Raw genomic sequence first — 23,201 nt, 5'->3', positions numbered from 1 at the left:
GTTTGTTTGTTTATTTATGTATTTGTCACATGTACATTGAAACACACAGTGAAATGCATCCCTTTGCGTTACTGAGAATGTGCTGGGGGCAGCCCGCAAGTGTCGCCACGCTTCCGGCGCCAACATAGCGTGCCCACAACTTCCCAACCTGTACATCCGTGGAATGTGGGAGGAAACCGGAGCACCCGGAGGAAACCCACGCAGACACAGGGAGAACGTACAAACTCCTGACAGACAGCGGCCGGAATTGAATCCGGGTCACTGGCGCTGTAATAGCATTACGCTAACTGCTACCCTACCGTGCCGTGGGGCTGTTGCATTTTTCCAAGGAGTCTTTCAGCACATCCTTGAAGCCTTTTCTCTGTCCAGCTGGTAATCTCTTCCTTTGACAGAGCTTGCAATAAGGTGTCTGTTTCTGGAGTTTGGTGTTGGACATGCAAATGGTGTGGTTTGCCAGCATTAGCTGAACAAGAGAGTCAATACTGGAGACATTGGCCTGGGAGAGGACATTGATGGTTCACTTATCCTTCCAATGAAGTTGCTGGATTTTGCAGAGACAGTACAAAATATACATGTAGGTAGGTATAACAGTCTGGTGCAGCAATTCGAATGTGCAGGAATGTAAGAGGCTGCAGAGAGTAGTGAACTCAATACATCAATGGGCACATCCCTCCCCACCATTGGTAGTAACAGGAGGTGCTGCCTCAAGAAGGCAATATCCATCATCCATCATAAGATCCCCACCATCCGGGCCATGCCATCTTCTCACAACTACCATCGGGCAGGAGGTACAGAAGCCTGAAGTCCCACACCACCAGGTTCAGGAACAGCTACTTCCCTTCAACCATTCAGTTCTTGAACCAACTGGCAAAACCCTAATCACCACAGTTTAGCAACACTGACCACACTGATCACTCTGCACTAAAATGGACTTTGTTTTTTTTTGCTCCACAAAACTTGCCCCTCACATCTCTTTTGAACTTTCCCCTCTCACCTTAAATGCATGCCCTCTAGTATTAGTCATTTCAACCCAGGTAAAAAGATACTGGATGTTTTTCTATCCATACCTCTCAGAACTTTATGAACTTCGATCAGGTCTCCCCTCAGCCTCCGCTGCTCCAGAGAAAACAACCCGAGTTTGTCCAATCTCTCCTTATAGCACATGCCCTCTAATCCAGGCAGCGTCCTGGTAAACCTCTTCTTCACCTTCTCCACAGCTTCCACATCCTTCCTATAATGGGGCAACCAGAATTTAATGCAGAAGCAGAAAAAGGTGATTGTTAGAAGCATAAAGAGATAATTTAAAAGTCATTTTGCAAGGAAGTTTAATGGGAAGATTTAAAATGTGGAGAAAGTGTCAGGTGATTACATTTATGAAAGGAAGTGTGCTTCATTTTAATCAGTGAATTGTAACTGAATATAATATTCCTTCACATTCGATTAACAGAGTAATGTGTATGCTATTATAATGAATGTGACAAATTAATCATACAATCGAGGAATGAAAGAAAAAGAACGTTCTGAAAATCCAAGGAGTGAGGAAGGGAAATGGGGGCATGAGCTTGTGTCACAAGAGGACCAGTATATAAGGGCGAGGAAGTTGTCCTGCGATTGTCTGGTTCTTCACTGATGTCACACCTACAATACTGTGGGCAGTTGTGGTCTCTGAACCCGAAGAAGGTTCTACTTATTGGGTATGCAGGGAGTGTTCAGTAAATCAATTCTTTGAATGCCAGGTTTTTCCTAAGAGGAGATGTTGAACAGAAGGGGACAAAATCTCTGGAGTTTAGAAGAATGAGAGGTGATCTCATTGGAAGGTATAAACTTCTTAGACTGAGTGGATAGATGTGAGACATTGTTTCCCTTGGTTAGAGAATCTCAGGGTAAAGGGTTAATCATTTTGGACTGAGATAAGGAGAAATATTTTTACTTGGATGGTTGTGACTATTTGGAAATGTCAGAGAGTAGTGGATATTCTGTTGCTGATCACACTCAAGAAAGATGAAAGAATCACTGGACAGTAGGTGAGTCATGGAGAGGGGACAGGGAAGTGGGTGTGACAGAGAAGGTCAGTGTGATCTCATCGAATGACAGAGTGGGGGTTCCACCAGCCCAAATGACCCTGTTTCCCATGTTCTGTGCAACTTATTCAGTGAAACAATGTTTTATTTCAGATTGAAGCAGGGGCAAAGGAAGTGGCAATCTTTGGAGGCAGCCTCTGAAACCTTCAGTCGAATGAACACGAATTGTTCCATTGAGGAGGAGCATGCAGCGTTTTGAGGAGGTGATCAGAGCTGCAAAGGAAGGCAGTGTTCCTGTACGAGGGTAGGCACCGAATGTTTTCTTTGGCTTTTACTGCGTGTAACAGAGTCGTGGGGTCATACAGCAAGAAGCAGGCCCATTGACCCACCATACCTATCAAGTACCTATCTATACTGACCCCATTTACCAGCTCTTGGTCCATAGCCAATGATTCAAGTGCTCGACCAGATGCTTCTTAAATGTTGTGAGGGTTCCTGCCTCTCCCAGCAAATTCTAGTTTGCAACCACCCTCTGGGTGAAAATAAATCTTCCTCAGATCCCCTTTAACCCCTTATTCCTCACTCTAAACCCATTCCCTTCCCTATTAGGCATGTCTACCACAAGGAAAAGCTTCTTACAATCTATTCTACCCATAGCTCCCATAATTTCATTGAGTGGTCAGCAGTGGAAGGGTGAGCAAGCTTCAAGGTCCTGGGCATCACGTCTTGGAGGATCTATCCTGAGCCCAGCATATTGAGCAATCACAAAGAAGGCACGCCAGCAGCTCTACTTCATTAGGAGTTTGAGGAGATTTGTACATCACCACACTCTTGCAGATTTCTACAGATGTACAGTGGACAGCTTATTGGTTTATTATTGTCACTTGTACCAAGGTACAGTGAAAAACTTGTCTTGCATTCTGTTCATATAGATCAATTCATTACTTAGTGCATTGAGGTAGTGCAGGGTAAATCTCAGGGTGCAGCGTAACCAGTTCTGACTGGTTGCATCACAGCCTGGTATGGAGGCTCCAATGCACAGGATCAAAAGAGGCTGCAGAGGGTTGTAGACTCAGCCAGCTCCATCACGGGCACAACCCTCCCCACCATTGAGGACATCTTCAAGAGGCGGTGCCTCAAGAAGGCAGCATCCATCAGTAAGGACCCTCACCACCCGGGACATACCTTCTTCACATTACTACCGTCAGGGAGGAGCTGAAGGAGCCTGAAGCCCCACACTCAACATTCAGGAACTACAAAAGATTACCATTCCTTTGGCCCCTGCTTCAATCTGAAAACAACAGTCATTGTTTTACTGAAAAAGTTGCACAGACATGAGAAACAGGATCATTTTGCCAAGTGGAACCCCACTCACATTCAATGAGATCACACTGACCTTGTCCATCACACCCACTTCCCTATCCACACCCCCCCACCAATGACTCACCCATTGCCCAATGATTCTTTGGTGTAATCAGCAAACAGAATATGCATTACTCTGACATTCCAAATAGTCCAACCATCCAAGTACAATATTCTCCTGATCATCAGTCCAAATGCACTGTGTAGGATTGACCTGTACAATCAGTATGCAAGACAAGTTGGTTTTTTTTTAAAAACGGTATCTCAGTATAGGTGACAATAATGAACCAATACATCAGCCAGCTCAGTCCAATTTGCTGCCCATACCTGCACAAGGTAAATGATGAATGCCTTTTCATATCAAGGCAACTGGGCTCATTTCTGGCACAGTGTCAAACAAAGAGCAAGATCACAGTGAATCCAAATGCAGAACACCAGTACGAGACTTGAGTCAGGATGCTCCCTCGGACTGAATGCAGGCAGCAACCAGGAGGAATCTTGCCTCAGGGCTCTGAAGCAGAGCCCCAACACAGAAACAGGATATCCTCCAGAGAAGCAGCAAAACCAGGACCACTCTAAGCAGCCAAGAAACAATGTATAACCCAAATATTGACCAATACTCTAGCAACCAGCACTAGTGGAAACCAGGGTTCTAATACTAGTCTCCTGATGGAACTCAGGTGTGTGTTATTATGCAATTAGTGGTGCATGGAAACCATGTGCTGCACAACAAGGCCCCATCAGTGGGGCCGAATGAAAGACCAGCACTCGGAACCATGATAGTTTCATGAGGTTTAGGAACAAGACAGAGCTGCCATTAATTTTAACTGTTATGACCAGATGTCCATGAGGGCTTGAAGCAATTCATTATGCTCAAAAGAGTTTGTAAAATGAACCCATCTCATACTGTGAGCTAGAACTGATTTAGAGGGAGGTGTTGAGTCCCAGGTCTTGTAGTTTGGTGATGAGTTTCCTTGGATAATATCAACAACAGGACATGAGAAATTATTATATTAAAACCAAATCTTACAGAGCAGCTTTCAAATGTGTATAAAAAGATGTCATCAATGACCATAATGTGTAGTAAAGAAAAAAGGTTCATTATAATACATTACCTTTATAGAGTCCCATCAAATTTGATAGCCTATTCTCTTGAGAAATAGAAACAAAGTAAATCGTCGTGATTATTAACTCACTTGTAGAAATATATAATTGAATGCTTAACTTCTTCTGATGTTAAAGCAAAATATGCTCGTGGTCTACAAGCAGTCAAGCCCAGACACTGCATAGTTCTCTCTTTAATTATAAGCTCTGCATACCTAACAGCAACAGCCCCATCTCCATATCAACAAATCTAAAGAAATGATTTGTGTCAAAAGGCAGGCTTGGAATTTTCCCTGGTAAATGGGGGGATTGACTCCAAAGTGCCATGCACGTTCAATTTCATGCAAGTAGTGCCCAATTTTTAGAGTTAAAATGGGAAATATTCTAAAAGCTCAAAGCTGTGGCCAATGACAGCCATGTTAGTATTTAAACAGGCTGGATTAATTTTGTCATCTCACCCCGGAATGTGATTGTGTTGGAACTGGCATGCAAATTAAATCTTGGAATTCTTTCTCATAGAAAAGTTTATAAATGCATAATCTGGCAAACCTTTGGTTTGGTAAGTGACAAGTAATATTTGTGCAGGCATCACCGACAAGAATGAATCTAACCGTAGTCATAGAATCATACAGCAAGGAAACAGGCCCATTGGCCCAACTGGTCTATGCTGACCGAGATGCTCCATCCAAACTAGTCCCATTTGCCAGCGTTTGGCCCATAACCTTCTAAACCTTTCCTATCCATGTACCTGTCCAACTGTCTTTTAAAAAGTTGTTATTGTACCTGCCTCAACCACTTCCTCTGCAGCTCGTTCCACATGGATACCACCATTTGTGTAAACAAAGTTGCCCCCTCAGGTTCCTATTAAATCTCTCCCCTCTCATCCTTAAAACCTATGCCTCTAGTTCTTGATTCCCCAACCCTGGGGAAAAATACTGAGTGCATTCACCCTATCTATGCCCCTCATGATTCTATACACCTCTATAAGATCACCTCTCAGTCTCCTATGCTCCTGGGAATAAAGTCCTGGCCTGTCCAACCTCTCCCTGTAACTCAGTCCCTCAAGTCCTGGCAACATCCTTGTAAACCTTTTCTACACTCTTTCCAGTTTAATAACATCGTTCCTATAGCAGGGCGACCAAAACTGAGCACAGTACTCCAAGTGCGGCCTCACCTGTACAACCACAGCATGACCTCCCAACTTCTATACTCAATGCCCCGACCGATGAAAGCCAGCATGCCAAAAACCTTCTTCACCACTCTGTCTACCTGTGACTCCACTTTCAGGGAACTATGTACTTGTGCTCCAAGGTCTCCTTGTTCTATGTACCATCTTGGTATTTCCATCACCAAAGCCCACTCTGTCATGAATCTGATGGGGTTGGGGTGAGGGTGAGGGTTGGTGCGGAGGTGGTTGGCGGTTGGGGTGGTCGCAATCAATCATGCACTTTATTGAATCAGCTATCTAAATATTGTGGCCACAAGTGTGGATCAGAGATGGTCTCCTGCAGTGTTTATTACATTCCCAATCCACCAAAGCTTTTCTATTATCTATCAGGTGCAAGTCAGCAGTGTGGTGGTGTATTCTTCACTTGCCTGAATGAGTGTAGCTCCCAACCACTCTCACAAAGCTCGACACCATCCTCGGCAAAGCAGCCGGCTTGATTGGCACCCCGCCCATTCCCTCCTCCCCTGGTGGCTGAAGTGTGTGCTACCATTCGGTACAACTTGCCAAGGCGTCTTTGACTACCTCACTTGGGCCCTCAACTTTCCTTAGGAATGAGGATAAGATAAGAGAGCACATGTACATCGAACACACAGTGAAATGCATCTTTCACCTAGAGTGTTCTGGGGGGGCAGCCCGCAAGTGTCACCACGCTTCCTGTGCCAACATAGCGTGCCCAAAACTTCCTAACCCGTACGTCTTTGGAATGTGAGAGGCTTTCAAAGCTTTCAGAGGGATCTGAACCAACTGGAAGAATGGGCCAGAAAATGGCAGATGGAATTTAATGCAGACAAGTGTGAGGTGTTGCATTTTGGAAGGACAAATCAATGCAGGACATACACAGTAAATGGTAGGGCACTGGGGAGTGCAGAGGATCAAAGGGAAATGGGAGTTCAGATACATAATTCCCTGAAAGTGGCGTCACAGGTAGACAGGGTTGTAAAGAAGGCTTTTGGCATCCTGGCATTCATAAATCAAAGTACTGAGTATAGGAGTTGGGATGTTATGGTGAGGTTGTATAAGTCACTGGTGAGGCCAAATTTGGAGTATTGTGTGCAGTTCTGGTCACCTAACTATAGGAAGGATATCAGTAAGATTGAAAGAGTGCAGAGGATATTTACTAGAATGTTGCCAGGTCTTAAGGAGTTGAGTTACAGGGAAAGATTGAACAGGTTAGGACTTTATTCCTTGGAGCGTAGAAGAATGAGGGGAGATTTGATGAGAGATAAGTACGAGAGGACATGGCTTTAGGGTGAAAGGGGAAAGGTTCAGAGGGAACATTAGGGGGAACTTCTTCACTCAGAGAGTGGTGGGAGTGTGGAACGAGCTGCCATCTGATGTAGTAAATGCGGCCTCACTCTTAAGCTTTAAGAATTAATTGGATAGATACATGGACAGGAGAGGTCTGGAGGGTTATGGACTGGGTGCAGGTAAGTGGGACTAGCAGAATAACGTTTCGGCACAGCCTAGAAGGGTCGAATGGCCTGCTTTCTGCGCTGTAGTGTTCTATGGTTCTATGGAAACTGGAGCACCCGGAGGAATCCCACGCAGGCACAGAGAGAATGTACAAACTCCTTACAGACAGTGACCAGAATTGAACCCGGGTCATAGAACCATAGAACCATAGAACCATACAGCACAAAACAGGCCCTTCGGCCCACCATGTTGTGCCGTCCATCAAACCACCCTCACACTATCTAACCCTTTCCTCCCGCATATCCCTCTATCTCACATCGCTCCATATGCCTATCCAAAAAACTCTTGAACCTGTCCAATGTACCTGCCTCCACCACCACCCCAGGCAGTGCATTCCATGCACCAACCACTCTCTGGGTGAAAAACCTCCCCCTGACATCTCCCCTGAACCTCCCACCCATAACCTTAAAGCCATGCCCTCTCGTCTTGAGCATTGGTGCCCTGGGAAGGAGGCGCTGACTGTCTACTCTATCTATTCCTCTCAATATTTTATATACCTCTATTATGTCTCCTCTCATCCTCCTCCTTTCCAGTGAATAAAGCCCTAGCACCTTAAGCCTCTCCTCATATTCAATACTCTCTAATCCAGGCAGCATCCTGGTAAATCTCCTCTGCACCCTCTCCAACGCCTCCACATCCTTCCTATAATGAGGCGACCAGAACTGAACACTACTCTAAGTGTGGCCTAACTAGAGTTTTGTAAAGCTGCATCATCACCTCACGGCTCTTAAACTCGATCCCGCGACTTATGAAAGCCAACATCCCATTGGCCTTCTTAACTGCTCTTTCCACCTGTGAGGCAACTTTCAATGAACTGTGAATATGAACCCCCAGATCCCTCTGCTCCTCCACACTGCCAAGTACCTTGCCATTCACCCAGTACTCTGCTCTGGAGTTTGTCCTTCCAAAGTGTACCACCTCACACTTCTCTGGATTGAACTCCATCTGCCACTTGTCAGCCCAGCTCTGCATCCTATCAATATCCCTCTGTAAGCTCCGACAGCCCTCCACACTATCCACAACACCGCCGATCTTAGTGTCGTCCGCAAACTTACTAACCCAGCCCTCCACCCCCTCATCTAAGTCATCTATAAATGTCACAAAAAGTAGAGGTCCCAGAGCCGATCCCTGCGGGACACCACTAGTCACTGCCTTCCAATCCGAGGGCACTCCTTCCACCACAACCCTCTGCTTTCTACATGCAAGCCAATTCCTAATCCACACAGCCAAGCTTCCTTGGATCCCTTGGCCTCTGACCTTCTGAAGAAGCCTACCATGAGGAACCTTATCAAACGCCTTACTAAAATCCATGTAAACCACATCCACCGCACTGCCCTCATCAATCTTCCTGGTCACCTCCTCAAAGAACTCTATCAGGCTTGTGAGGCAAGATCTTCCCTTCACAAAGCCATGCTGGCTGTCCCTAATCAGTCCATGATTCTCAAGATGTTCATAAATCCTATCCCTTAGAATCCTTTCTAACAGCTTACCCACCACAGACGTGAGACTCACTGGTCTATAATTCCCTGGCCTATCCCTATTACCTTTTTTGAACAAGGGGACAACATTCACAACCCTCCAATCCTCTGGCACCATCCCCGTGGACAACGAGGACTCAAAGATCCTTACCAGCGGTTCAACAATCTCCTCCCTAGCCTCTCGAAGCAGCCTGGGGAAAATCTCGTCAGGCCCCGGAGATTTATCTGTTTTAATATTACTTAACAACTTCAACACATCCTCTCTCTTGATATCTACAACCTCAAGAACATCACCCTTACCAGCACTCTCTTCTGCATCATCAAGACCCCTCTCCCTGGTGAATACCGAAGAGAAGTACTCATTGAGAACTTCTCCCACTTCTGCTGCCTCCAGGCAAATTCTCCCACCTTTGTCCTTAATTGGACCTACCTTTACCCTAGCCATCCTCCTACCCTTCACGTACTTGAAAAAGGCCTTGGGATTTTCCTTAACCCTACTAGCCAAAGCCTTTTCATGTCCCCTTCTAGCTCTCCTCAGCCCTTTCTTAAGTTCCTTCCTCGCTACCCTATATTCCTCACGGGCCCTGTCTGAACCTTGCTGCTTATACCTCACGTATGTTACCTTCTTCTCCCTAACAAGTCGTTCCACCTCTCTCGTCACCCACGGTTCCTTCACCCTGCCATTCCTTCTCTGTCTCACCGGGACATATTTATCCCTAACATCCTGCATAAGATCCCTGAACATCGACCACATCTCCATGGTACATTTTCCTTCAAAAAGGACATCCCAATTTACACTCCCAAGTTCTCTCCTTATAGCCTCGTAGTTAGCCCTTCCCCAATTAAATATCTTCTTGTCCTCTCTGCACCTGTCCCTGTCCATGACAATTTTAAAGGTTATGGAGCAATGGTCACTGTCCCCCAAATGCTCACCCACCAATAGATCCTTCACCTGTCCCAGTTCATTTCCTAAAACTAGATCTAGCGTGGCATTCCCTCTAGTCGGCCTGTCAACATACTGCGTCAGGAATCCCTCCTGGACACATTTAACAAATTCCGTCCCATCTAAACCTTTGGCACTAAGCAGCTTCCAGTCTATATTTGGGAAGTTGAAGTCTCCCATTATAACAACCCTGTTGTTTTTGCTTCTCTCCAAACACTGCCTGCCAGTCTGCTCCTCTATATCTCTACTGCTAAAGGGGGGCCTATAGAATACTCCTAGTAGAGTAACTGCTCCTTTCTTGTTCCTTAATTCCACCCATACGGACTCTAGAGATGATCCTTCTACAACATCCATCTTTTCACAGCCGTAACAGTGTCCCTGACCAGTATCGCCACCCCTCCTCCTCTTCTCCCCCCTTCCCTATCCCTCTTAAAACACCGAAAACCAGGAATATTCAATATCCACTCCTCTCCTGACATCAGCCACGTCTCAGTAATAGCCACGATATCATAGTCCCCCATACTTATCCAAGCCCTCAGTTCATCCCCCTTATTCCTGACACTTCTTGCATTTAAGTAAACACACTTCAGTCCATCTACCTTACTACTTTTACAGACTGTATTCTGCTTCTCCTTCCCCAAAGCCTCTCTACCTGTTTGATCTAACTTTTCCCCATCCCCTTCTTCCTCTGACCTACTCCTCCGGTTCCCTTCCCCCTCACAAACTAGTTTAAACCCTCCCGAACCACCCTAGCAAATCTTGCCGCAAGGATATTGGCCCCCTTCTGGTTCGGGTGTAACCCGTCCTCTCTGTACAGGTCCTACCTTCCCGAGAAGAGATCCCAATGATCCAGAAATCTAAAACCCTCCCTCCTGCACCAGCTTCTCAGCCACGCATTTATCTGCCACCTCCTCCTATTCCTGCCTTCACTATCAAGTGGCACTGGCAGCAATCCCGAGATTGCTACTCACTGGCGCTGTAATAGTGTTACGCTAACCACTACACTACCATCCAGCAATATTGAAGGAACAGCGATAGGAACAACAACGTTTCTGCCACTATCCTATCGCTGTTCCTTCAATATTGCTGGATCTGAGTCCTGGAACCTTTTGAGTGATAACTAACTGTGGGAGTATCTTCACCAGAAGAGCACTGTGCCGGTTAAAGGAAGCAGCTCACGAGCATCTTGAGGATAGGCAGACTTGAATGATATCTGATGGCCAAGCCTATGAGACTTAAATCCCATGACTGAATAATACAAACCTGAAGTGATTTGCTGAAGAACTCTGTCAGATCCTTCTATTCAAGCTGACAGACTAATAACTAGTTCCTAAAAATGAGGTAAAAAGCAAAACAAGGAAACAATAACTCACATTTACTGAAAAAAGGCTGCAGAGAAATGCAAGTGAATAAGCCCAGTGAAACACTGTTCAAATAGTGGTAGCATAATGCCAGGGAGTTCCATCACCAATCTACCCAATCGAACATTGGTCCATGTTCAGCAGAAAAGAGGAACATATGTTTAATACTAAAATATTAAGATAAGATATCTTTAGTAGTCACAGGTACATCTGGGGGCAGCCCGCAAGTGTCGCCACGCTTCCGGCACCAACATAGCATGCCCACAACTTCCTAACCTGTACATCTTTGGAACGTGGGAGGAAACCGGAGCACCCGGAGGAAACCCAGACAGACACGGGAGAACGTACAAACTCCTTACAGACAGTGGCCGGATTTGAACCCAGGCCGCTGGTGCTGTAAAGCGTAACGCTAACCGCTACACTACCATGCCTGCCCATTGTCAAATTATGTGGAAAGCGGATCAGACCCATTCACCGTAGGAGTGGTTGTGTCGAATGGCATTGGTGAAGGGAGATCAGAGTTGGTCTAGGCACCCTTGGATTGGCTGGGTTTGCCCTTCGTAGCAGTGGCCATCAGTACATTTCCGAGACTGATTTGGACAGCAGTTGCTTGGTCGCAGACAGTGAGGATCAAATTCTCATTTAGCTCATATACAGGCTTGCTTTCTCTGAGCCTTAGGAGGAGTGACCCAGTACAAAGGCCTTCAAAAAAATCACATGATTGATTGTGGAGGAGGTGCTTTCACTTGTGGGGGAAGATCAAAGTTAACTGCAAATGTAAGATGGTGATCAATAAACCTGGTGATGGATTCGGAGAGTGATGAGGCAGCAGAGCAGCACCCCTCCCTAGGCGATAGGGCAGTTCGCCAAAGTATGTGGGAGTAACCTCCAAGGTGCAGAAAACTGCCTCTTGGAACAAGTACCCCAGTCAGATCCTCTGCTGTCGGCAGTAGAGAAGGCATCCCTGAATACTGAGTGTTTATTGGCATATTTCCTCGGGAAATATTTCCAGGAGCGCTCTCATTTGTTGCCGTGTGCTCACTTTGCATTGACTGGCAAGTTTAATGAAGCATGGGAATACTAGCATCTAACATCTGAAGTTCACGTTAACCTCACTCTAACTGGGAGCTTTACATCTGGCAACCTGTCTCTCTCAAAGGGAATACTTCTGCACAGCGTAAGCCAGTACAGCTTAGTGCAACAGTCGAAGGTTTGAATCCAGGCTTGACATTTTAATAGCTTTAAACATTCCCTCCCACACACCGAAACCCATGTGCTCTTCAAAGCTACAAGTCAGCACTCATTGTCCACGTTGGCAAAGAAATTGGCACCTTTTCAACTGACACCTGCAGGACCAAATCCCAAAAAACGCAAGCACACCAGATGCGGATCAGAGGAACTTGAAATAACCTTAGGGAGCTTACTGATTTGCCTGATAAAAATATTAAAGAGCAAAAGAAGATGGACAACATCTGTGTGTAGCTGCTGTGAATTCTTGGCCAAATAACTGTTGAATTTTCCCAGCTATGATTTGTATATGTAGTTGCCCAATTTTGCCGAGCTGGCTGGAATTTATCTACGATTAGTACCCTGTTAAAAATGTCATTTGTTAATATACGGTAGATGTTTATGTCAATTTTGTCTCTCTGGAAATATCTTATCAGTCCTCTGTGACACAATATGTAATCTGACAAAAAGTATTTAAACAAATGCTTGTGCTAATAAAGCATTTTAAATAAACATCGCAGCCAATTACCAGGAAGACATTAAATAAACAAATCTCAAATTGACCTTCAAGAAGTGTACACATTTTGATAATTACGTTTGTTATTTATAGAAAGAAAGTGGTCCTTTCCATTTTAATTTTGAGATGTTATGTATGGAATTATGTGAACAGAATATCAAGGAACATATTTTGAAGATTTTATATCTTTGAGCTGACTTTAAATGAATATTTAAGGTATAATCTGACATCGAACTTTATGTGCAGTTAAAAGTGATTCACTTCTTGCTGTATATAAGAGGGACACAGCCATTTTGTAATCATGATTTAGTTGCAACTTTGACTGTATTGACATATTTAATTCTTGAGGCATGGATCTTGCTGGCCATGCTGACATTTATTGTCCGTCCCTAGTTGTCCTTGTGAAGGTAGTGAGTGCCTTCCTGAATCACTGCAGTCTCGCTGGTGAAGTTACTCCCAAAGCACTGTTGGGTTGGGAGTTCTTAGATTTAGACCCAGGGGCATTGCAGGAATGATGATGTATTTCAGAGTCAGGATGGTGTACAACTTGGAGGAGAACCTGAGATGGGGTGTTTCCATGTGGTTGCGGCGCTGGTCCTTCTAAACATCACGGGCTTGGGAACTGCTTTCAGATTGGCTGGGAAGGGGAGTAGCAAAAATGCATTTTGTCAATGGTACGCACTGCAATCTCATGGATTACTAGTATGATTAAATTGCAAGACATTGGTGTTGCAAATCCCTGAAGAGACCAATCTCAAAGTGATTTTGGAAATAGTTAAGAAAATTGTAAAGCTTGAGTCTTCAGTCTTCTGTAGATAGGAAGTTGGTCTGATGGCTGTGGTTATATCAGCATCTCAGCTGTATGCTGTGATGAATTAACTGCTGAATAATACCATGTGGTACGCAGTTGTTATCTTTTCACTGGTGAGAGGGCTTTTTAGGACATTGGAGCTGTAAATAAGCATGCTTATTATCACCTTATAAAATAGGTGTGACATGATACTCGCAAATGAAACTCCAAACACAGAACAGTTAAAGTCTGCAGATATCACAGTCCCACAAGATAATTAGCGATGCAGAACAAAGTAACTGCATTTTGTTAGAATAAGATAAAATAAGATTAAGATTTCTTTGTTAGTCAAATGTACATCGAAACACACAGCGAAATGCATCTTTGCGTAGAATGCTCTGGGGGCAGCCCACAAGTGTCGCCACGCTTCCAGCGCCAACATAACGTGCCCACAACTTCCTAACCCGTACGTTTTTGGAATGTGGGAGGAAACCGGAGCACCCGGAGGAAACCCACGCAGTCACGGGGAGAACGTACAAACTCCTTACAGACAGCAGCCGGAATTGAACCCGGGTCGCTGGGAAAAATTTTGTTCAAAATGATCATTGGAGGAACAGAAGGCCTGTAGAATGTGTCACACCCTAGCAACTGGGAGAGGGTTTTGGTTGTTGTGAGTATTGGCCTTAATAAGCAAAGTACCATATTTCCTTGTGGCAAAATTACAATTTCCACAGTTCGTGTTGAGATTAATGCTGATAGGTATGAGTTGGAGGTCAAAAATCAAATTGCTAATTTGCCAACTCCTGATATGCTGAGCATTTACAACATTTTGTGTTTTTATGTTTTTTATGTTTCGTTGTCAAGGAGTCTATTATTTTTCCATTTTGAAGCTTCCTTTCTTTAATTTTCCTTTGTTCAAGTAATTGACAGGAACGTGGAGTTCTCCATGAACTCCAGAAAAGAATGTCCCTCCAGAACAGGGAAAACCAGGAGCACAAGTACTTGGTTCCCTGAAAGTGGCATCGCAGGTAGACAGGGTGGTGAAGAAGGCTTTTGGCACGCTGGTCTTCATCGGTCAGGGAACTGAGTATAGAAGTTGGGGTGTGATGTTGCAGTTGTACAAGTTGTTGGTGAGGCTGCATTTGGAAAATTGTCTTTAGGTTCGGTCACCCTGCTACAGAAAAGGTGCCATCAAGCTGGAAAGAGTGCAGAGGAGATTTACGAGGATGTTGTCGGGACTCAAGGGACTGAGTTATGGAGAGAGGTTGAGCAGGTTGGGAATATTTTCATTGGAGCATAGGAGAATGAGGGGTGATCTTAGAAAGGTATATAAAATTATAAGGTGAATGCACACAGTCGTTTTCCCAGGGTTGGGGAATCAAGAACTAGAGGGCATAGGTTTAAGGTGAGAAGAGAGAGATTTAATAGGAACCTGAGGGACAACTTCTTCACCCAGAGGGTGGTCAGTATTTGGAATGAGCTGCCAGAGGAAGTGGTTGAGGCAGGTACATTAACAACATTTAAGAGATACTGGGACAGGTACATGGATAAGAAAGGTTTAGAGGGATATGGGCCAAACACGGGCAAATGGGACTGGCTTAGATGGGAATCTTGGTCAGCATGGACCAGTTGGGCCAAAGGGCCTAGTTCTGTGTTGCATGACTCTATGCCTAATTACAAGTGCTTCCAAAACACAAGTAACTTGTAGCCTTTATTCTTGCTTAGTTGGGCATAAAATTGATAATCTCAAAATGGAGATTGCTGCCGTTTAAAAGTATTCAGAGTATCTCGTTAAACTTTAAAAATGTGATCATCAAAATAGTAAAGAGCTCCAGTTAGTTGCTTTACTGAGGAGATGGCTTTGTTATACCAACGGCCAGACTAATGCATTAAGTTGCACCAACTGAGACATTTAATTTGCAATTAGGCAATAGTTTATATTTAGCTCCATGACATTTAGTTCCACAACTTTCCAAAATGCAATACAACCAAACATAAACCAAACGGAAAAACAAGAAAATATTTCCATAAATAATGCAATTTAAACAGTTGCTGGGTATCAGTTCTAAAAGCACTATTCTCATGATTTGACTGCTAATCGCATCTGCACTGCTAAGAAGTAAATGTGATTACGTGCCCCGAGGTCCCACACCCCCAGGTTCAAGAACAGCTACTTCCCTTCAACCATTCGGTTCTTGAACCAACCGGCACAACCCTAATCACTAGAGTTTAACAACACTGTGACCACTTTGATCACTTTGCATTACAATGGACGCTTTTTCTTTGCTCTAATTGTGTTCTTTCTTGCAAAATTTGTGTATAATTTATGCTTAATTTATGTTTTTCTTGTGAATGCTGCTTATCTGATGCTATGTCCCTGTGAAGCTGCTGCAAGTTTTTCATTGCACCTGTGCACACATGTAGTTGTGCATATGACAACTTGACTTTGACTTAGAGTTGAAACATAATTAAAGTGGATGTATGGGAGTTCTATTACACATTATAAAGTGATTTCAGGGATCCAGAGAATTGACCTGACATTGGGTTACTTATGCAGGGATTTAAGTCAATGGTTCCACAGGTATCCCTTATCCAGGATAACATGGAAATAATCAGCAGGTCAGGAAACATCTCATCGATGACTTTCCATTACAACTGGTGAAACAGTTCTAATGAAAGCTAATCAATCTGAAATGTTAACTTTTGCCTCTATTCACAAGCGCTGCCTGAGTCACATTTATATGAATCTATATCAGGGAGGCACAGTGGCACAGCTGGTAAAGCGACTGCCTCATAGCACCAGAGATCCAGGTTCGATCCTGACATCCGGCGCTGTCTGCGTGGAGTTTGCATGTTCTCCCTGTGACTGCGTGGGTTTCCTCCGGATGCTCCGGTTTCCTCCCGCGTCCCAAAGACATGCAGGTTGGTGGGATAATTCAGGGGGTGTTTAAGGAAGAGATTGATAGGTATCTAACTAGTCAGGGTATCAAGGGATATGGGGAAAAGGCCAGGAATTGGAGCTAGATGGGGATAGTTTAGCTCAAGGTGAAAGTGACGGAGCAGACTCGATGGGCCGAATGGCCTACTTCTGCCCCTTTGTATTGTGATCTTGTGATTGTGACCTCTGTAAATTGCCCCTAGTGTGTAGTTGAGTGGTAGAATCTAGAGAGAGTTGGTGAGAAGGTGCGAAGAATAAAGATAATAGGATTAACGTGGAATTAGTGTGAATGGGTGGTTGATGGTCAATGGTGTTTTGATGCTGCATGACTCTATGACTCTAAATTGTAGGCTTCTAAAATAATTTTTTTTATTGCAATAAGGGAAGCAAACCAAAACATTTACTTTTGCTTCAACCATAGGTATGTGTCTTGTGCAATAGGCTGCCCGTACGAAGGAACCATTGAACCAGCAAAGGTTGCGAAGGTAAGTTGTACAACCAGCGTGATACTAATGATGGTGTTAGTGCAAACTTCCCCAAAAAGAATTAGGAGATAAGATATTTAAGATATTTACTTATTAGTCACATGTACTTCGAAACACACAGTGAAATGCATCTTTTGTGTGACTGAGAGTGTGCTGGGAGGCAGCCTGCAAGTGTCGCCACTCTTCCAGCGCCAACATAGCATGCCCACAACTTCCTAACCCGTACGTCTTTGGAACGTGGGAGGAAACCGGTGCACCCGGAGGAAACCCACGCAGGGATGGGGAGAACGTACAACCTCCTTACAGACAGCGGCGGGAATTGAACCCGGGTCGCTGGCGCTCTAATGGTGTTACGCTAACTGCAAGCAAGTGCCCTTTCCAGTGCCTGGTCTATCACTGTTAATGATGTCTGCCATAAGAATTCAAGGGAGGGTTTAAAAGTTCTTAGCAACACACAACATGCTGGAGGAACTCAGTGGGTCGGGCAGCATCTGTGGAGGGAGACGGACAGTCGATGTTTCAGGTTGACACCCTTCATCAGGACTGGAAAGGAAGAGGAGAGATACCCGTTAGAAAAAGGTGGGGGGAGGGGGGGGGAGCAAGAGCAGGCAGGTGGTAGGCAAGATCCAGGTGAGGGGGGGGGTAATAAGCAGGTGGGGGAGGGGGGAGAGCAGGAATGATGTCAGAAGCCGGGAAGACCAAAGGGCTGAAGAAGATGGAATCTGATAGGAGAGGACAGTGGAACATGGAATAGAGGGAAGGAGGTGGGGAGGGGAACCGGAGGGAGGAATGTGCGGGTGACGGGCAGATGGAGAAAGCAGGGGAGGGGAAGGAGACAGGGTGATGGGGGCCGGTGGGATAAGTAAAAAACAAAGGGGACCGAGGGCGTCGATTACCAGAAGTTAGAAAATTCGATGCTCCTGCCGTCAGGTTGGAGACTCCCAAAGAGGAATATGAGCTGCTGTTCCTCGAACCTGCGTCTTGCATCAACTTGGCAGGGGAGGAGGCCGAGGACAGACATGTCGCTGTGGGAATGGGAAGTGGAATTAAAATGGCCGGCCACCGGGAGATCCCGGCAGGTATGGTGGACAGAACGAAGGGTTATTTTGGGGTAACTTCACCATTATATTTACATAAGTGTGGTAAGGTGTTCAGAAATGTCAGTTGTTGTTTAAATGCAATGTTGTGATGTTCAGTTATTTACTGCCAGTTTTCTTCTCCAGCTACTTCAGAAAATTCCATCTTCAATTTCGGTTGTTAAGGACTCACAGGGTGATACTGCAAGGAAGCAGGTCGCTCTGAGACTGCACCCACTATCACCCACCCATTTTTAAAATTATTTTTAGTCGAACACATTTCAATTAACAAGCGATATCTTTTTCCCATTATTGAGCGATCCAATACCAGAGGGCATGCAGTTAAAGTGAGAGGGGGTAGGTTCAGAACAGACGTGAGGGGTACGTTTTTTACTCAGAGAGTGGCGGATGCCTGGAATGCGTTGCCTGCTAGGGAGGTGGAGGCAAATTCATTGGGGGCTTTTAAAAGGGGCTTGCATGGGCACATGAATGAGAGGAAAATGGAGGGATATGGGCTTTCTGTAGATAGGAGGGTTTAGCTATGTCGGCACAACATTGTGGGCCGAATGGCCTGTTCTATTCTCCCCACATTTGCATCAACTCCTCCCAGATTTTACCACTCACCCACACCAGTGATAATTTACAGTGGCCCAATTAATCGACCAACCCGTGCGTCTTTGAGATGTGGGAAGAAATCAAAGCATCTTAGGGGAATCCCACACGGTCACAGGGAGAATGTGCAAACTCCACACAGACAGCACCAGAGGTCGGGATCAAGCCCGGGTCTCTGGAGTTGTCAGGCAGCAGCTCTACCAGCTGCACCACTTTGCTTTATACAGACAGGATTTACTTTCATTTACCCAGATGCACCATAGAAAGCATCCTATCTGGATGCATCACAGCTTGGTACGGCAACTGCTCTGCCCAGGACCGCAAGAAGCTGCAGAGAGTTGTGGACACAGCTCAGTCTCCCCTCCTTAGACTCTGTCTACACTTCTCGCTGCCTCTGTAAAGCAGCCACATAATCAAAGACCCCACCCACCCCGGACATTCTCTCTTCTCCCCCCATCCCATCGGGCAGAAGATACAAAAACCTGAAGGCATGTACCACCAGGCTCAAGGACAGCTTCTGTTCTGCAGTTATAAGACTCTTGAACGGTTCCCTAGCATGATAAGATAGACTCCTGACCTTACAATCTACCTTGTTATGCCCTTACACCTTATTGTCTACCTGCACTACGCTTTCTCTGTAGCTGTGACTCTTAATTCTGCATTCTGTATTGTTTTCCCTTGGACTACCTCAATGCACTGTGTAATGAATTGATCTGTATGAACGGTATGCAATACAAGTTTTTCGCTGTACCTCAGTACATGTGACAATAATAAACCCATTTACCAATTTGTGACACCCATTTTTTAAGATATCCATGTCTTACAGCTACAAACTGAGCTGCTTCCATGTCACTTGAGATTGTGGAGGTTTATTTAGGCTGTGGAGCGTTAGCAACTGATAGTGTGCCATCCACAGCAAGTGTTGTCCTTTACCAAGGTTTGAAGGTTATTTTTATATGTAGGGGGAGTCTGTGGTAACTTTGGCTTGCTGTGAGGTGGTCAGCTATAGTGCTGGCTTCTCCATTAACTTCTAGTCACACAACCACAGAATGATGGAAGATTTGTGGCTTGTTGCGTACATGTTGGTTGAAGAACTTCTCATCCGAGTTCTATCCTCCAGCTACAAATCTATGAGGAAGTTCTGCTAGTCTTCAAGCCAATGGTTACAAGTCCTCCAGCCCAGTGAAAGTACACGATTGTGTTTGGTGATTTTGGGACCTTGAGGTACGTATTTGCCTTTAAACAATGGCCACATCAAAGGTGCTTCATAGTCCTGAGAGTGTGAAGGAAATGACCTGAATGTGAGCTCTCGTTCGACGTTACTTAACCAGTGTTGGCTAGAAACTTCAGCTAATGCATACAAGAGCAGTGTTGCCAGAATTTGGAAGCCCCCATCTCATGACTCTCTAGCCTCAAACAGTCTCCTTGCCGTCAATCCTTGGAACCACTGTTAACCCTCAACCATTTATCCATGACACCTTACCTGAGCTAGGCATTGTAGAGGTACTCTTGACATTTATAAAAACTCAAAAAACCATCTTGAATGGAATTCCGTTGATCCTCCCCTTTGACAACACTTTCAACCTATTGAGGGCATCCCTGACTCTTTTAGCTACATGCCCGATATGTTAACCAGAAATGGTTGAAGACTCCACTCAACTATTTATGAACGTGTCTTTTAACCTATTCAAAAATGTATCCCCATTATTAACCAATCATGCAGAGTTCTCTCACAAAACTTACTGCTCTGTTAATTCCTGCATACCTAATCTGTGATTGTAAACTCTCTGGATTAAGGGCACCTAAAATGTAGCCATTTAACTTAACACTTTTTAAATGGTAAATTGGTTTATTATTGTCACATGTACCAACGTACAGTGAAAAACCTTGTTTTGCATCCATACAGATCATTTCATTACAGCAGTACATCGAGGTAGTACAAGGGAAAATAATAGAATGCAGAATAAAGTGTTACAGTTACAGAGAAAGTGCGGTGCAGGCAGACAATAAGGTGCAAGGTCATAATGAGGTAAGTTGAGGTCAACAGTTCATTTTATCGTACCATTCAATAGTCTTATAACAGCGGGATAGAAGCTGTCCTTGAGCCTGGTGGTATGTGCTTTCAGGCTCTTGTATCTTTTGCCTGATGGGAGAGGGGAGAAGAGAGAATGTCCAGGGTGGGCGGGGTCTTTGATTATGCTGGTTGCTTTACCGAGGCAGTGAGAAATGTAGACAGAGTCCGTGGAGGGGAGGCTGGTTTCTGTGATGCACTGGGTGTGTCCACAACTCTGCAGTTTCTTGCAGTCCCGGGCAGAGCAGCTCCCGTACCAAGCCCTGATGAATCTGGATAGGATGCTTTCTATGGTGCATCGATAAAAGTTGGTGAGTGTCAAAGGGGACATGCCAAATTTTTTTAACCTCCTGAGGAAGTAGAGGCGCTGGTGAGCTTTCTTGGCTGTGGCGTCTACATGGTTGGACCAGGACAGGCTGTTGGTGATGTTCCCTCCTAGGAACTTGAAGCTCTCCTTCCTATTCACTATTCCGGCAACTGTTGCTTTAACTTTGGAAAGTGAAGTGAAATTCCACATCATAACTCAAACTTTGTTTTTGTAGGTGGCAAAAAGGATGTACGACATGGGTTGCTATGAAATCTCACTGGGGGACACAACGGGAATAGGGACTCCTGGTGACATGAAGGAAATGCTTCAAGCAGTGCTCAAGGAAATTCCTAAAAGTGCGCTGGCAGTTCATTGCCATGACACTTATGGCCAGGCTTTGGCCAATGTCTATGTGGCTTTACAGGTAAGTCTGAGTTTAGCTGGGCAGTCATGCCCCCTAGAGATTTTACCACGATATAACATAGAGGTACGCATGTGTTAGAATTAATTATTCTCTTCAGGTCAATGTGTGGTAATCTTTCATATTATATTTGAAATGAGGTTGCATATTGCTGTTTATGTGGTGCATATTGCTGCATTTACAGCACAGGTCTCTCCCAAGACTTCCCATAGAGACTCCAATCCCACCTGCTCCCACCCTTGACCCCATTCCCTGATCCAGCTCACCAATCCTCTCTCACCCCACTGCCAGCTGCTGCCCCGAGCAGGATAGCAACGTTCTTTTTCCCACCACCAACCACCTCCACGTGTCTTCTTCTTTAATGATACTGTTGCTGTGCGCAACCCCTACCGATACAGTCATTCGCAGTTCCCCACTAACACGTCCGAGAGGGCACGCTGGAATTTCCAGGCCACTGAAAGCATTAAATACGGAAAATATTGAAAGCTCATCAGGTTAGTAACTACAGAACAGAGGGAAGTGAAAGGGCCAAATCAAAGTTAAGGCAAGGTGCTAGGTATGTATGTGTACGTGTATGGGTGCGTATGTGTGTGTCTGTGTGCATGCGCGTGTGTGTGTGTGTGTGTGTGTGTGCTAGTGTTGTGAGGGAGGGAGAGGTATGGGAGGTGTAATAGTGAAGACGAGGAGGTTGAAGTGTGGGTGTGAAAGGTGTAGGACCGTGGTGAGGGTAGTGTTTGGATCAATGAGGCAGCAACTGACAGAACAGTGTGCAGACGCGGGAACTCTGATTGCACTGATGAAATACTTTTCCAACCACAAAGTTTGGAGAGAGTGCAGAGGAGATTTACCAGGATGCTGCCTGGTTTGGAGAGCATGTCTTATGAGGATATTGGTATTGGTATTGGTTTATTATTGTCACTTGTACCGAGGTATAGTGAAAAGCTTGTCTTACAAACCGATTGTACAGGTCAATTCATTACACAGTGCAGTTACATTGAGTTAGTACAGAGTGCATTGAGGTAGTACAGGTGAAAACAATAACAGTACAGAGTAAAGTGTCACAGCTGCAGAGAAAGTGCAGTGCAATAAGGTGCAAGGTCACAACAAGGTAGATCGTGAGGTCATATTTGAGTGAGCTCGGGCTTTTCTCTTTGGAGAGAAGGAGAATGAGATGTGACTTGATAGGGGTGTACAAGATGATAAGAGGCATAAGACAAGCTTTTCACTGTACCTTGGTACAAGTGACAATAATAAACCAATACCAGTAGATCAGGTGGACAGTCAGAAACTTTTTCCTACTGTGACAATGGCTAACATGAGGGGACATAATTTTAAGGTGATTGGAGGAAGGTATAAGGGGGATGTCAGGGGTAAGTTTTTTACAGAGAGTGGTGGGTGCGTGGAACACACTGCCTGCAGAGGTTGTGGGGGCAGATACATTTCGGACATTTAAGAGACTCTTAGATAGACACATGAATGATAGAGAAATGGAGGGCTATGTGGGAGGGAAGGGTTAGATAGATCTTAGAGCAGGATAAAATGTCGGGACAACATTGTGGGCCGAAGGGCCTACACCGTGCTGTAATGGTCTATGTTCTCTGTTCCAAAGCCCTTGGCACTGACATCCTTGGCAATTTCTTTCCATGGCCTTCCCGGGCGTTCCCTGAGGATGGGTGAGGGTGAGGAGGCCCCTGCTCTCTGGTGATAAACGCTTGTCCCTTCACTTCCCATGTAGCAAGTTCCAGAGCTGCACCGAGAAACTGCTCCCTCTTTCTGGCATTTATTCC

The 23,201-nt window shown here is 45.0% G+C and overlaps 1 protein-coding gene across 1 annotated transcript in view; it reads left to right on the top strand.

Moving 5' to 3' along the window:
* Positions 1 to 23,201, top strand: part of hmgcll1 (3-hydroxymethyl-3-methylglutaryl-CoA lyase-like 1) — a 79,315-nt gene that overhangs the window by 2,002 nt on the left and 54,112 nt on the right. Inside the window, 5 exon segments of the mRNA XM_052024415.1 lie at positions 2,175 to 2,210; positions 2,212 to 2,262; positions 2,264 to 2,325; positions 16,864 to 16,927; positions 21,229 to 21,417. Coding sequence (XP_051880375.1) covers positions 2,175 to 2,210; positions 2,212 to 2,262; positions 2,264 to 2,325; positions 16,864 to 16,927; positions 21,229 to 21,417 — 402 coding nt within the window.

Source organism: Pristis pectinata, chromosome 10, assembly GCF_009764475.1.
Source record: "Pristis pectinata isolate sPriPec2 chromosome 10, sPriPec2.1.pri, whole genome shotgun sequence".
Classification (NCBI taxonomy): domain Eukaryota; kingdom Metazoa; phylum Chordata; class Chondrichthyes; order Rhinopristiformes; family Pristidae; genus Pristis; species Pristis pectinata.
Note: the sequence above shows the minus strand (reverse complement) of the source record. Positions and strands in the feature narration are given on the sequence as shown.